The sequence below is a fragment of the Synchiropus splendidus genome, chromosome 4, assembly GCF_027744825.2.
Source record: "Synchiropus splendidus isolate RoL2022-P1 chromosome 4, RoL_Sspl_1.0, whole genome shotgun sequence".
Classification (NCBI taxonomy): Eukaryota; Metazoa; Chordata; class Actinopteri; order Syngnathiformes; family Callionymidae; genus Synchiropus; species Synchiropus splendidus.
This window is the reverse complement of record NC_071337.1, coordinates 13370009-13386205: the sequence shown is the minus strand read 5'-3', so window position 1 is coordinate 13386205 and position 16197 is coordinate 13370009. Positions and strand designations below refer to the sequence as shown.

At 43.3% G+C, this 16197-nt stretch overlaps 2 protein-coding genes across 3 annotated transcripts in view; both read left to right on the top strand.

The window, feature by feature from the left end:
* The window catches only part of pard6gb (par-6 family cell polarity regulator gamma b), a 29205-nt gene extending 19539 nt beyond the window's left edge, over positions 1-9666 (top strand). Inside the window, exon 3 of one of the 2 annotated variants that reach the window (XM_053862402.1) lies at positions 7772-9666. In XM_053862402.1, coding sequence (XP_053718377.1) covers positions 7772-8811 — 1040 coding nt within the window. In that variant the 3' untranslated portion in view covers positions 8812-9666. Of the gene's footprint in view, positions 1-7768 lie in introns of both variants that reach the window. The other variant, XM_053862401.1, reaches the window with a different exon arrangement.
* A 1565-nt stretch (positions 9667-11231) lies between these two features.
* On the top strand, positions 11232-15795 carry bloc1s4 (biogenesis of lysosomal organelles complex-1, subunit 4, cappuccino). The gene is made up of 5 exons (XM_053862695.1): positions 11232-11628; positions 13250-13321; positions 13394-13495; positions 14792-14926; positions 15037-15795. Exons 1-5 carry the CDS (start codon positions 11299-11301, stop codon positions 15133-15135), a joined length of 738 nt encoding a protein of 245 aa, XP_053718670.1. The 5' UTR covers positions 11232-11298; the 3' UTR covers positions 15136-15795.
* The last annotated feature ends 402 nt before the right edge of the window (positions 15796-16197 follow it).

The window sequence follows — 16197 nt, the reverse complement described above, 5'->3', positions numbered from 1 at the left end:
CTTCATCTTGTCTGCTTCCCTTATTGTCTCATTTCCTTATCTGTCTGCTTGAGTCTCTCATCCTCCGGCATTTCTTGGCCCACTGTGTTTATGCTCAGGTTTGCCAGAGACCATAATCTCCTCGTCTGCTTGTTGTCTGTCGCTGCAAGACCATAATAGTTTACAGAGTGGCTGACTCCCAGTGAGGTTAAAGAGGACAAAGACGGAGGATAAAAACAATAGTGCTGAAGACTGTCTGTCTTTTTACGTCACTATTGTACAATGTCTGGTGACAGACAATGTATCCGGATGTTTTGACTTTTGTGGGGGCATCAGGGAAGAAACGGATATATTTGTGGAAGTCCAGGAAAACCAGCACAGTACACTCTTGCTCACCGTGCGTCGGGTTTGGTACATTCTGTCCACAGGACTGCTGGTACTGTGAAAGTATCCAATTCAACTGTTTTGTTTTGGTGGGCAAGCAGTAAAATTGGCGTTGTGACAAGCTGTTGCTTTTTAAGATGAGCTTGAAACTACAATGATCATGGAAAATAGTTTTACAAACATGGCCGCAATATAATGCATGCAGAATTGGCTTGATGGTGTACAGGATGGCCCCGGGGCCAAATCTAGCATCAGTTATGTGGTTTGCAAGGGCTTTGAGTGTCTACGTAAAGTGTGTTCAGTTCATGTCCTCTGAACTGACTCAATCAGAATTTTTTGACTCACAAAGTTAATTTAGGAAATGTATCACCTAAAAGTCTCTGAAATCTTAACATTGTTTGTCAGTTATTTTCTCCCCCCCCTCTGAAGCTATAGCTAAAACTCTGTGTGTGTGTAGTTATGAGGAACGGAGTAAGAACCTCCCTTCCATCTGCTGCCCCACCTAACTCGCTGCACTCGCTTCACTCCCTCCTGCCTACAGAGGCAGTGCTGCACATCTGGGACGACTTAACTGGAGCTGCCCTGTCTGCTTGGTTCTGGTTTGGCCCATGTGCTGGGGCAGGAGGGGAGGGGAGTGACGGGCTTGATATTCACAGCAGGTATTCCACACCCCCATAAAATGCGCACGCACGCATCTGACCACACACTTATTTCACTTACATGAACATGTTGTGCTCAGCTGAAGTGGGCGGGGTCGGCCCGACATCAAAGAGGAGGACACCTGTCAGTTATTATCACAACTTTTCAATCAGCACAACATCCATCTGAGGGTTTTAATGGATCTTACTGCGCCACTTTCCCTTTCCTTGGATGACTAGAACCCAACGTTGCCTCTGGTTTTAATCCAGCCGCCTTTCTGCCGAAGACACGTGTTGTTGATTTAAGCTACACAAAAGTTTCACGACCATCTGGCCTGCAGGTACCAAGCCCAAGAAGCCAGAGCTTTCTCCTGTGCAGCTTAAATATGCTTCAGCGGCTGCAAGACTGGCTTTACATTATGACCTAGCTGGGGGGATTAGGTGTTGGTCTTGACTGGTGTTTCTTGTCCCACTCACCTCAACTCTCTGAGTCGCCATATAACATTCTTATTCAAATCAATTTCCATTAACAGACCAATGATAATATGCACCAGTGTTCGTAGTAATCTCTCGAGTGTTCCATCCAGACTCTGCCTAAACCAGCCCTGAAAGAATGTGAAATATGTGTGCCTGTTTAAAAAAAAGAACCCACCCTTTATTCAGTGTGGATTTTTTTTTAGTTAAATGTTTTTGGCAGCCGTCTGTCTCTGAACAGTCAGATGGAGTTCCCCGCTGTCTGGACTGTGGAAGATGGGGATGTCCAAAAAACAGTATTGGTCACAGCAAATTGATTGTTTCTCACAGAGGGTTGAGAGTCTTTCAGTTTCGCGTGTGTTTTACATTTCGCCTCACATTAGTTCAGTGCCAGCACGTAGTCTCCAGGCAGTGAGCCCACGAGCAATGTTCTGAGTTATGTGATTAGTCCAATGAAATCACCTTTTTTAAGTGTATTTATTTTTTACCCTTCCATCCCAGTGCTGTGGTACCACCCAGCGGCTCCTCCGCCTCTCTGTGGTCACAGTCCTGAATTGCATCAAATTACCCATTTTAGTGTGCAAAAGTTCTCTGGAGTGATTTTGGTCCTTCCTCTCTCTGCTTGCTAAATCAGATTATGCCATTTTGGCCGGTGGTTGAGCGATGTGTCGTCCCTGCTTGTGTGTGTGTGTCGGCTCTTTGGGGCCCAGGAATGAAGCCCACTGCCGCCGCATCCTGTGACCTCATGCTACCACTATTCTCAACTCGCCCAATGTAGTTCATCTCTCCCCCCTCTTCAGTGGTAATGGTCTCCTCTGTCACTAAGCACTGTGTCACGCTCAACTGAAGACCAGGGTGGGGGCTATTGGGGTGTAGGAATGTGACGGACTGTAGCTGGAGACTCCACAGACTTGAGAATGCTCGAGGTCACAGTGTGTGCAAAACTGTAACTATGACACTGTTGCTAACCGAGCAACACAAAGGCTAACCTTGTTGGTTTTTCACTTTGAGGTCAGACTTGGGCATCTTAATATTGGCGCTACATCATACACCAGTGTCAGCAGTTTGACTTGTTTATCCATGATGTTTATGATACCAATGCAAACTTGCTTGCACTGCTTGAACAAAACAATTTTTTATAATATAAGCTACTCCTGATAAACTGTATTCAAATCAGATTTAAATAATTTATGACCAGGGCTCTTGCGAACATATTTTTTCTGTCCCTTTCCTTCCACCCTTTGGTGTGGAACCACTAAATAAGGTGTTAGTTGTGTGTGTTATGCTACGTTAGCATAGCTGACCGAACCAACATGTTGGTGAGGATCGAGTACAAGGTTGCACTGTCACACTGGATTCAAAAATCGACAAAAAGAGCAGAACCTCAAGTGAAGCTTCGCAAAGTGGGAACGAAATATTAGCCTAGCGGCCCTTTATGCTGCTATAGTCAGTTTATTATCTTTCAGAACGATTCACTCCTTGTCACTTCAAATTGAAAAAAAATCTAATTTAACATTGTCTATCATTTCTAACCTATAAAAAAAGCATTAAAACACTCAAGTTCCACAATGCACTGCAACAACTGAAGCTCTAAGAGTTGTCACTATGATTGTTTTTTAGACTGAGTTGTTATGGAAGTAAACCATGCATTGGACATTGTTTCAAAGGCCATGTAAATGGTTTACTAATCTCTTGCAACATGAATTTAAAAGCGATCTACTCTGTACACTGTAAAACACAAAAAGTTGTCTTCTGAACTCCTGTCTGAGGTTGAAAAGGGGGGGCGAATCCCTCGGGGCAGCACCGACATCGTAGCTCTTAGAAGTCTGCTAATGGGGTCTGAACAATGTGACTCTTGAGTTGTAACTAAGTGGATACAATTCCAGTAGGATTTTGGCCTTGTGGCCGCTGCACTGCTTTTACAGCAGGTCATTAATACAGCGGACAGTGGAGGCAGGGTCCAATCAGAGCTCAGGATCATAATATGAGTCTCACCACAAACGGCTGTGAGGAACTAAGATTCCCAATCATTGGTGCTTCAGTACCAAAAGACACGTGTCACGGACATGTTCAGTTCCACTTCACGTGTGTTGTTCCACACATGGAGTGGACCGCCAACACCTCTGCACACATCACCGACCCGAACTGGATGAGCCCGGTCCTGCTATAGGGAACTCCAAACATTCCACCGAGTTCTGTTACGCAATGTTGACTTTTTTACGTCAGTGCTCACTCACACATAGCTGTTTTACCCCTTCATTCCTGGAGCAGCAAACCCATAGGCTTGTAGGTGGTCTGTTTTGACCTTGCCAGTTCAGCTCTAAAGTTTATCGTAAGGTGTTGCTGAACAGAAGTGGAACCTAAAAGCTACTAGTTTATTTCACAGTTTTGTGTTCACTAGAGGGAGGCTTCAGTGCTACAAAGCTATTTGGTTGTTCTCTTTGCTGTGTAAGCATAAGAGCAGCGTGTGGCATTCACAGGCAAGTGAGAACCACACAATAGCCAGGGAGCAGTTCTCTGCTTGGATCTGTTTTGTTTAATTTTCACTGTCAATCATAGTGTGCCTGCACTCAGCTGCATTGCAGAATAATGTTGGTTGTGATATGTTAACGTGAAATAATGCTTTGTTTTTGCCTCATTCTTCATGCATTTCTGTGTGTTCAGTGTAATGAAGCTGGATTCACTGGGCAATCTAAAAAAGTGCAGTGCTTCTTTGGCTCTTTTAGGAATGTGTGTAACCTGAATTGTTTTAATTTTTAGGTTGAATTCATATTATTAAGAGAATTCTCTTCAGTTTTAGTTAGTTATTCATTCCAATTTCTGCCCGTGATCAACTTGTTTCACCGTGCAGGTGGATCCCTTAACATTTAAAAAGCTACAGACAGGTTTTGCTTGTCATACAATTGTATCAGAACTTTCTGCTGCAGACTACACTGAAATAGTTATCTCCCTCCATGTTCTTTGCGAGTGAAAAAATGGCTGTGAAGCAGCTTGTTATCTTGACAAGGTCCTGACATGTGTAAATTAGCCTCTAGGTCAAACCGAGCTTCACGTCTGGGGATGTTAACCAGAGCTACAACCTGCTCAGAGATCCAGCTATTTATCCTCACATTCCTCCAGCATCACGGACACACACACTGAGAAGCTGTCTGTTCACCTTTGACCTTTTACCGCTGACACTCTGCGTGGTGTCGACGCCGAGCCGACATCGCTGCTTCGTTACATGCCTTTTTTTGTCTTCATTGCAAATATGCTGGAGAAATACTCAGGGATGATGTTGCGGTTTTTGACTCATTTTCTTTCTCTCATAAGCAGCAGCTCCCTTTTGACATTCTTCACCACCGAACTATGTTTGCGAGGGCATAATGCTTTTTCCAACCATGTCAGCTTTTTGCTTGGAAGCAGGGTTCTAGTTAAATAACTGAGTATTATATTAAAGTATCGGCTTGTACACTGTGTACTCATTTTCTATTCAGCCTTTATTCCAGAACTTGATCTTTAAATGACACTGAACGATGGAAAATTTGGAGAAACTGCTCTCTTTTTAACAGGCTTCAGTTGTTGTCGCTGCCCAGTCGACCAGGTTTCTGGCAGTGACCCGACAGTCTTTGATCAGCGGGTTCACTTGGGCTTACCCATGATGCACGGCGCAGGATTAGCTTTGTCAGGATCTGTTAAGATAACCTTTGTGTGATCGACTGGAATCTAGCTCGCTGAGTTGTCGGATGAGAAAGCTGGGACTCATGATATTTCATCCTTGTTTGACTCCAGGAGATTAGATTTGATCAGTTCTGGAAAATGCTTCCATCGTACCTTTCAAACTGTGCGTTGGGCTTTGGTTTGCAAAGTAGGGCTGCAGACCACCGGGTTCTCAAGCTAGATTTTAAAAACAACCGTTGTGTATCAGCTCAGTGGGAGGGATCGTGATTTACCTAGAAGCTAAAGTGAATAATCCAGGGCTGTTTAGGGGGATAAGAATGCTTGTATAAGGTGATTTTAACACGTTTGTGAGAAGAATAATGAAGATTAACTACGTTAAATGACAAAATTGTTAATATAAAACAACTTCTTTATTTGTTTTAAGAATTGAACGTTTAAAAACACTTGACAATAATGTTTTCACTGTAGTAATAACTGCTAAATTAATAAGCAAACATTACCCCTGGGAACTTGAGCGATGAACTCTGCCCCAGCTCTGTTTAAAGTTGAAGCTTCAGGAGTCGAGGGATTGTATTTTTTTATGTTAGCTGGGTAAATGCGGCTAGCGCTGACTACTGTAGCGCAAAAGCCACTGCTAATAAGAAATCAACCTACATTAATGCAGGCTCGAGGCCCGGCTAACATCAGTAAACAGTTCAGTACAGGCGAAGAAGTGATGACGCTTTACTAACTTTACTGTAGACAAGTCAGCTGGTGTCTGCTGCTGCTGCTGAAATGAGTTGCTTTCTACCAAGCAAGAACATAAAGTGGTGTTCCAACACTATCAGATCAATTCAGCCTATTCTTTAAAAGCATATTTAGCTTTGAATTGAGAGCCAAAATGTGCTTTTTGTGTAATCTTTTCTAGTTGATCTTGATATGGCACCATTGTGGGAAAGTTTGTTTGACCTCTCAACAGGAAGAAAAAATTCAAACCTTGACTCAAAATCTGGTCTGGGTTCGACCATAGTCCACCCGTACTTTCTGTGCTCTTTCTGTGGTGGCAGTCAGACTTAGTTGGTTCATCTATTTTAGGAGTCTCAGCTCTGTAGAGCAACCCTTGTCTCTCAGGGAGGCAACAGCCAGCTGCATAAAGTCCATGGCTGTCGTAATGAAGGCTGCTTTTTGTGTAATCCCAGAAATACTTGTGAGATGCATCACTGCTGAACACCCTATACCATCTGTAGGAGTTCAACAGACCTGACACGGGCGATAAAAACCACAACACTCCTGCAGTTGACATGGCGACAGTGAACTCCATGAGGTGGTTAACATTCTGCTGATGACCATGATGGAAGGAGGAGCTGGTGAGATATTAAAGCTGACTCAGCATTTAAAAGGCAGCAGCAGTAATGGCAGCCATCCATAGCCCTGCGAGGCTGGAGAGAAGAGTGTCCAGCTGGCTCTGCTCTCAGACTCCCTGTTTGTTTCACTCTGTTCTCTTCCACTTTGAAGCCAGGTCCAAAAATTGCAGTTTGCTCTCGCGCACACACACACACGCACATATAGACGCACACACTCCGAGCCGAAATATCATGAAGCAGGTGTCCCAAAAGGAGCAAGGCCAGTATGACGCACAGTATTGATTGTGGAAGTGGAGCCGGAGCTCCCGGCGAGGGACGGCCACTTCCTGTCCGAGCAAAGACTGCTGTGTCCAGATATCCTGTCGGCCAGAGGGGACTGGCGTTATCTCCTGCACTTTTCCATTGCTCTTACATGTACTGTTCTTGGCCATCTACATTGAGTTACATGTGGCGCTTTATTACATGTGAAATTACAATGTATTCATTTGATTTACATGGGCATTATATTTTCTGTCACTCAGTTATTCCAGTCCGCATGGTCAGACGATACAAATCCCATCAATGCCCTTGTGTGTGTACTTTAATACCCTACCAGCAGGATGCTGATGCGCTGTGTTATGATGCTATTTTTGCCACCTCTATTCCTTAAACCAAGTCTAGTGTCGCTGCAACAAGTGCTACTTTTGACGCGAAATGTATTTCCTACTCAACTCACCTTAACAATAACAATGTATATCTTCACCCATAACAATAAAACATGTTAGCTTATTCGGTTTCTTCAAATAGCGACTTTTTAAGTGTCAGGAAACATTATTATTTATCTGGACGCTCTAACCCTTGTGTCGGTGAAGCTCTTCTCTAAACTCATTACTCTTCGTAGAGAAATGCCATTTGGGAAAGTATACAACTGTGTGTGGTTTAAGCAGGGAGGGTCTCCTCTTCAAGCAAACACAGGAATGTTTCTGCACTGTCAGCATTTGTTGTCAGCAAGTGTTCCCTCACACGGGTTCTGGTTTGTGTGCGACTACTCCTGCTTGTTTTGTATGTGCACCACTGATGGAACTATACATTGTTATCAGATCTGTCTGAGCTCCAATGTACAAATTTCCTATCAACCTCCAGGTCCGATGATGTGTACTAGTATCAGAGCTTCAACCGTTGGGTTAGAGTTAATGTGACCCTGAGTTTGACATGCCTTTTGATTGAGTTTGAACCCTCTTTTTGTGTCAGAAGCTCTGCTTTTTTGGACGTGTTGACTCATTATTTGTTCTGTCTGTTCATATTTTCCAGAAGAGGTGGACTACACCAACTTTGGGGTCAACACCATCACACGTAAGAAGAAAGCTGTGGTCGCGCTGCGCAACAACGACATCAACCGGAAGCGGCCACACATCCGCATCGGTATGCCGCAGGACTTCCGACCCGTCTCGTCCATCATCGACGTGGACATCCTTCCCGAGTCACATCGCCGCGTCCGACTCTACCGCCACGGTTCGGACAAGCCTCTAGGCTTCTACATCAGAGACGGAACCAGCGTGCGGGTCACGCCACACGGGCTCGAGAAAGTCCCCGGTATCTTCATATCCCGGCTGGTTCCGGGAGGATTGGCGGAGAGCACCGGGCTGCTGGCAGTCAACGACGAGGTTCTGGAGGTGAATGGCATTGAGGTGACCGGGAAGACGCTTGACCAGGTCACTGATATGATGATCGCCAACAGTCACAATCTGATCGTGACGGTCAAGCCGGTCAACCAGCGGAATAACGTGGTGCGCAGTAGCAGAATCTCTGGCAGCTCCGGTCAGTCCTCTGACAGCAGTGGCTCAACTGGTTACCCGACCCTGTCGGTGGCCTCCGCAGCGGCAATGTCGTCCAGGATTCACAATTACCAAGACGATCTGGAAAGCGACGAGGATACGGATATCGTGATCGAGAGCAGTCTGAAGCGGCCGTCTCAACGGTCCAACGTTTCCCTGGCATCCACTTCGTCCCGCTTGCAACCGCAGACTCCAGCTTCAGCGCCCCCTCAGCCTCCCAGCCCTCCTACTCGCCCCATTTCGGTCGTCTCCACTGCCTCTTTCCACTCCCAGCACAGTCTCAACGGAGGCTCCAACCACCACCATCAGCACCAGCACAGCAGCCTCAGTTACCAGCTCCACCGAGACCTGAGCCTCCAGCAGCACCTGCACCCCCCGCACCACAGCAGCAACCCGGCTCTCCGTCACAGCAATGGTAGCCTGCACAAAATCCTCAGCTCCCTCAAAACAGACCCACGCCACAGTTTTGCGCTGCCCAGGGGCGGCGTGGAAGAGGACGGAACTGTCATCACACTATAATACACACACAGACTCACCCTCACCGCTGCTCACAGACTTTACAACTGGACAAACCCCAAACTATCCATCTTTTTATCACTGTTTTTAAACTGCTTTATCATGATTCAATGGGACGCTGGCCAAGAGGCACGGACGAACCTTTTTGTAAATACGTTTTGTACCTTTTCAGTCTTAATTTGAGAGATTTGTATGTTTTAAAGTTTGCATCCGAACAAATGTCTATTTTAGCTAAACCCACTGGATCTGGTCTGTGTGTCATCTGTTAATTTAATATTAAATTAAAGATTTAAAGACAGACATTTGTCCAGTAAATCCATTAGCAAGTTATTAGGTGTTTCAAGGAGAAATTTCAAATTATGAAACGAGTTACAAAACGGGCCTCAATTTTAATGTATGAATCTGAGGTCCGGACCTTGTTTTGGGCTCAAACCTGCTGCTTTTAAAGTGATGTTAAACTCTGAAGTATAAATTTAGGAACTACTCAAAATAAAGTGTCATAGCTGATGCGAGTGACCACAAAAAGAGTGTCAGAGTTTGCCAGCTCTTTGGGGGCAGCATTTTCCAGTATCCAAAGTCAAATTCTGCATCATGTCAAATCTGTTTTTATTCCATCATGAAGAACGGCTTCTGTTTTTACATGACAAGTTCATAAGTAAGTAAAATCAGACCCTTCGAATGTGGCAGCAGCAGCATGATCTGTTTTAGTGACCACTTTTATCTTTTTACTGGGACCAATTTGGGGTTTCCTATCACTGATATCAATGAGAACATGTATGTGTCTTCTGTTCTAATAAATGCTGTGTAGAAAATGATTGAAAATAGATTTCAAATCATTGTATCCCTTTCAATAAATTATTCAAGTCTTTCTTCACTTTGTGTCAGTGTTGAATGTCGATGGGGGAAAAAAACTTTAGGGACATTAAATGTGTCAAATGTTCATTATAAACTTTGTAAACTCTGTTTTTGGTGATCAGATATAAACAGTATTACTATGGGGGGAAACAAGTTTAGGTAAGTGGAAAGGATCGATTACTAGACGGGCCTTAAAATGGTAAAAGAAATGTATCACTTTCTCTTGCACTGAGAAATGACCTCCATAATTCTGTTCCAACTTCGATTAATGAAACAGTCATTAAATTCAAAGATTAATCTGAATGTGTTTAAATCTTTATAAAGTGTTAAGACAATCGATGGCAGTTTCTGTATTACAGTTTGCATAATTGCTGTTTGGTTATGTCAAAATTCAGAGGGAATGCTAGGTGACATGGTTGAACACAAGTGACTTAATTCTGAGCCGTGTCATCCAGATTTATCCACCAGGTGAGATTGAAATAGCATTGTAGGATGTTAATGTGATTGTCTTCTTTTGGAAATTATGGGACATCTACACCATCTGTGGTGAGGAGCAGCAGTGCAAGCTCCCACAAGTGAGTTCTGTAATGCTACCACCACTGCCACCTGCTGCACGGCTGTACTCAACAAAGCTGTCGACATTTCAAATGCTAAAAATAGTGTTGAGTTATATTGATAAAAGTAGGGAAATAATATTGGGTAAAAAAAATATATTGTGGATGGAAGTGAGTAGTTGGCCTGAGGTATGTGTTTTAAAATTCTGTTACCACACCAAAGAAGTCTTAGCCTTTATAATGCAATCTAAATGGCTTATAAAAAAATAACAAAACAAATCATGTCATTCATCTCAAAAATGTAACATTCAAAGGATGGCATGTTAATAATATGAATTTTGGTGGGGAAAATATGCTTATTGTGATCAATAAAAGCTGCTCACTACCCCCAAAGTCAGAGTCAACCTTTATTGTCATGAATACTGAACGCACGACGTCCAGTATAAATGAAAGTGCCGTCCTCCCAGCACACAGTTAAGAGGAAATACAATGTAATATACAGACTATTTCGGAATGTTGCATAGGATAGTTAACTTTTAAAAAATAATGTTATTAACGAAAGAAAATATTAGTTGAAAAAATCAAAATGCTGACGTCAGTGAGCAAACAAATCGTGGCTCTGAACAGGCAAATGGAAATTAAAATGAGTTTGACTGCCATCTGCTGGCCAATAACAGAACGACACATGTGCTTCATGAGACCGAACTGCAAGCCGGGGTGAGTTGCATTTAAAAGTAATCTTAACCATGAAAGTGCTTTTAGTTGTAACATAATTCTCTAAAATAATTTAGTATGCAACGACACTTGTTTATTTCAAACGTTACCTTTTTGTAATTGCGGTAGGTCACAAATCGCATCACCAGTCGACAAATATTTTATCATGAGAAATGTTGACGAATGTTTCAGCAAAAACAAAATAAAAAAATGATAACAGAAAAGAACTAGATCGAACGAGACGTGTCTACTGAATTTCCTAGCAACTCTCTGTTTTGTCCCTGACGGCCTCCGTCTTTGAGTCGAATCACGTGATTGAGTCAGTTGACAGGAGAAAACACGACCGTCTCGCGGCCGGACTGGAGACATGGACCATCATCGGGTGGACCGCGTGGGTCTGCTGTCCCCCTTGGAGGAGTCCAGCGCTGAGATCAGCAGGGACAGCGGCATCGTGTCTCAGAGCGCCAGCAGTCTGTCGATGGTCAGTGAGATTCTGAGCAGCGGCTCCGTGTCGCAGAGTCCCAGCTTTGCCGCAGCAGCAGCAGCAGCCAACGGGATCTCGCCAAGTCCGAGTCTCCTTAGCGAGGCGGCGGAGTCCGGGAGAGCGGAGCACCGGGATCCAGAGCTGGACGATGAGGTCCTGAGGACGACGGCCCGCAGCTACTCCTCCTACGTGAGAGCGACCGCCGACGAAGAGGTTGGTGCTGCTACGTGTTGCCATGTCCCGTCTGTGGAAGCTAGCAGTGACCACCACCAAACTCCATTCAAAATGTCCTGAATTTCATCATTTTTCAGCAAGTTGATCGAGCTCCGTGTGGATAAGCTAACCATTGTGTGGAGGATGCGCCTGGTGTATTGTCGGTTAAATACGGGGTCTCTATAAATCAATAAGCTCCTCTAATACGATGAAGATGTTTTCCTTCATATGCACTCATCATTTCTTATGTTATGAATCAGCTCCATCATGGACAGCCAGGCATTGTTTTGCTGGCCACTAACCCGAGCAAGGCATTTAAAGAGAACCATTTTCTGTAAGGCTTGAGGGGCCTGAAAGCCTCAAAATGACTGAAATGGCTCTTGACGTATTGATCGTAGATGTTTGTCTAACCTGAGTCTCTGGCAGATGACGGAGCTCCCCACACTTCCAGACACCTTTCAGCCGAGTGTTGTTGCCAAGACCTGAGCCGAGAGAGACCAAGACCAAACTGTCTTATAGACACACATTTATTTCTTACAGCAAAATAAACCAAAAAAATCAAGAACTGAAAGGCTGTCATGGGACCAATGTAGTATTTTGTTCTGTATTGAGTCATAGTCTCGACCACAACACCATTTCAGCCTCTTGAAATTTGCATCCAATTCTTTAGGTCATGACCCTCTTTAGCTGGAGACGTCAGCAGTGTTGCTCCATTTGTGTCAGCTCACTGCAGAACATCATCCATTCGAGTTAATGTCAGGAACAATGACCTCACACTTGGTAGTTGTTCCTGCTCGCGCCTGCCACCGGCCACGTCGGTGGACGACTAATGGATAAAAGAGAGAAAATCCTGCTGCCCCTAAAGTGCGTCTTCTGGGACCCAGTCATCCGTTTCCTCCAAAAACCACATTCCGATTTAGACGGAGTGGTAATTCCTCCTGATCCCCATTAGCAGCACTTGTTGTGCTGCTGCTAAAATCACAAGATCATATTCAATACATTTCTTTTCCACGCTAAATTCATTTCCTGTTTGTGGATGAAGAATCCGCTCAAAAAGCTTGTGAGCTATTACATCAAGCTCCTTTCTGCTTTTAAACTAAACATGTGACTCACGTGTGGAGCTCCCTCTCCATTTAAAGGAGAATAAAAGTCACGAGTCAGTGATCAAAGTCCCCCCCCCTCCTCCAAAAATCCTACTCATGTGACTTAAGTCTGAGTCTGAAATGAAATGAAATTCATTTTATATCACTGGTCTAGATGTGTTTTGGAATGAAGGCAACATCAAGAGTAAGTGGCGCACATGCTTAGTTTCACCGTCACTAACTGGTGACTGACTGAGCAAACACTAACTCAACATGCATGATTAGAATCTCCTGGTAGAGACAAAACCGGGTATGTTCTCGTCTTGGCACCGTTTATAGAAAGCTTCCTTCATGGAGCAAATTTTCCATTTAAAGACAATGGATTCATTTTGGGATAATGACAAACACTAAAGTACTTCATATCAAAAAAAATGTCTTCAAAGAAGTTCATCTGTCGGTTCCTCCAAGCCCACCACTAGATGTCACTAAATGTAAATTATTACCACGAGTCTCTGTCTGAGCTTTTTTCTTCTTTCCAGGTCCTGTGTCTGGAGAAAAGTTTGGAGGAAATGTTGACCAGAGTAGATGAGTTTGCAGGGATGCTGGATATGGTAACCTCGAAAGCAATTCCGGAGCAATTCCAAGATACTTTACATATATTTATTTTTTTCTTTTATCTCTAGATTCGTAACGACACGTCCCAGATAGTGAACGAAAATCTACCTCAAATCCAGCACAAGTCAAACGAGATGAGGCAAATATACAGACGCATTGATAAGTTAGAGGTGAGTTACTGAACATCTGCGTCACTGTCGGTAGAGTTAATGTTTTATAACACAGTATGAGGTCGTGAAGGAACTGTCATAAGAGTTACAAGTCACATGACCATCAGAGACCAGTCGTATTATTATAACAGAATGCATCGATAATTTCACTATCATGTTCAATGAATAATGTTAATGAATCAGTGACAAATACATAATGTATGAACAAGTATTATTTAGATGTGACTGAAAAGTGAGTAAAATGAAAGTAAAATGTGCCAAAACTGAAAACAATGTTATTATCTAAAAATAAAGTTTAAGGTGGACAAAATCGATTATATGTTACTAGTCTCACTTTTAGATTAGTTAACAATTATTATCCTAAATAAACTACTGATTCATATGTGTATTTGCAGTATGTTCACCAGTAATGCATCATTCTAAATGATTTAGTTGTGTATTGATAGGACTGTGATGCTTTTACCCTGGAATAGTCACAGAAAGTTCACTCTAAACAACACCATAATTACCAAGGGTGTACAGTAAATAAATAAATACAAGTACCGTTGTTTATACATAAGGTCTATAAGCAACTGGTGCAGCACTGCTTTCTGTGACGTAGAAAGGTCAGTGGTGAGTCACATCTTTTATTCACATTAGCGCTGTAATAGCCCTCAAAATGCGCTGTTTTCGCCTCTGAGCCCGAAGTTCCGACACCACAGCCGGTCTCAGCTGCTGCTTCTTGATTCCCGACCTCTTTGGACATCGTCTCTGTTGCCTGAGCTGCGGACATGGAGGCAAACACAGCGCATTTTGACCACTTTAAGGGTAAATCTTAGGGTAAATCCTCTGATTTAATCGATTTGTTCGCCTCCGATGTCATCTGATTTCAGCCTATAAAAGTCCATATATTAGCCGTGCCATTGCGTAAGCCGAAGGGTTCAGACCACGAGAAAAAAGTAGCGGCTTATAGTCCAGAAATTACGGTACTTCGATTGTTACTGGTCAATATGTGTTCCACTATCTAAAGTGTTACTATGTTACTGTTACTTTCATTTAAAATATATACAATTTAGTTCACATTTGAATGAGTGTTAAACACACTTGTGTTAGTATTTTGTTGTTGTATCGTGGCGGCTGTCAACAATGCCGACCTCTGCTACATTTTAGCTTTAATGTTGTTTTATGGTTTTCAAAGAAACACAGCAATTATCCACTAAAAGTGTCTATTTCGTTCAATGGCGCATCCAAACACTTGAGGTGTTCTGTCACCCGTGTTTGTAATGCTTAAGGTGTGTGATGCAATGACATGTGCAGGACTTTGTCAAGATGGTGGGAGCTAACGTCAGCGCCATGGAGGAGCAGCTCACGCAGGCGGAGGGAGAACTGGGGACACTGCCGGGTGCTTTCAAGAAGATGCTTCGCACAATGAGTGTTCCAGGCTTCCTAAATGTGAGCCCTCTGATGTCCTGCTGCTTGTACATGTTTTACATGGGATTCCACCTATGTTCTCGTGTCATCCATTAAACTCTTGAATCTCTGTGGTTTCTCGTCCCTGCTAGAAACCGACCAGCTCCAGAAGGACAACACCGCATCAACGACAGGAGGTCCCCAAAGTTTTCAAGACAGACGATTACTTCCCCTCGCAGCCCGATCAGTGACATCGACCTGAAAGTGGATTCTTTTTTTAGCCTCAGAGGTGACTGTCGAGTCCTTTTACTGCCGTCTGCTGAAGTGAACTGAGATGAATCGATCTGTCCAGTGGCCTCAACAAAGCAATAGCTGCTGTTTTTCAGTACTGGAAATCATATCCCCTGGAGGAGTTTTAGCATTTTTACAAAGCTTTTCTCATGGCTGCAACAAAGCACTGAACTGTAGCTGTTCTGGTTTCTGTTTTTTTTTTTTTTTTTTTTAAGTGCCTAAATTGGTGTCTCAGCTAGTCGTCGTAGCAAGTCAGAACTGCGATCCTGCCAACGAGTCAGTGAGACGGTACAACAGGTAGAGTCCACCAGCTTCTGTTTTGATCTACATTCCTTTTGGAAATGACCTGCACGCTGTTGAATCGCCCTTGAGCAATACCAAACAACCTGCTAAGCATTTATCGTCTTCCATTTCAATATGTATTATTGTATGCCTGATGTGATTTGCTACTTATTTATAGTCACTACTTTTTAACAAGGAAAAAAAAGCACACTGTGTTCGTCCCACAAGTGATTCTTACTTCGGTGAAGTGGCAGAGGGATCTGAAGTTGTGATGTTTGCCGCCACGCCGGGGTGGAACTTGTACACTCACAGCTTTGAGTCACTGTTGGAAGGATTGTTTGCCAAAAATGTTTGAAATAAAATATTTGTTTATAATTATTCATAGGCAGTGATGATGTGTGCTGAACTGCGTGAGCCATTGTGAACGTTTGCAGAGGCTACCATGCGATCACAGGTCTTGAAAACAAACGGCCTCGTTGGAAACAGGAATTGTGATTCAATGCGGACATTCGAGACAGGAAGTGAATCGCTGGATTGTCTTTGTGGAGTCAATTCAGTCAGTGGACCAATCTATTATCATCACATTCATATGTACAACAATAGAATATGCTTTTATTGTCATTATAATATCCAAAATGACAAAATACGACCGTCTCAGAGAGAATAATGAACAAATGTATAAAGGTTTATTCTAAATCTCATATACATTGTAAATGCCTTCCATGACAAATCATGACAAT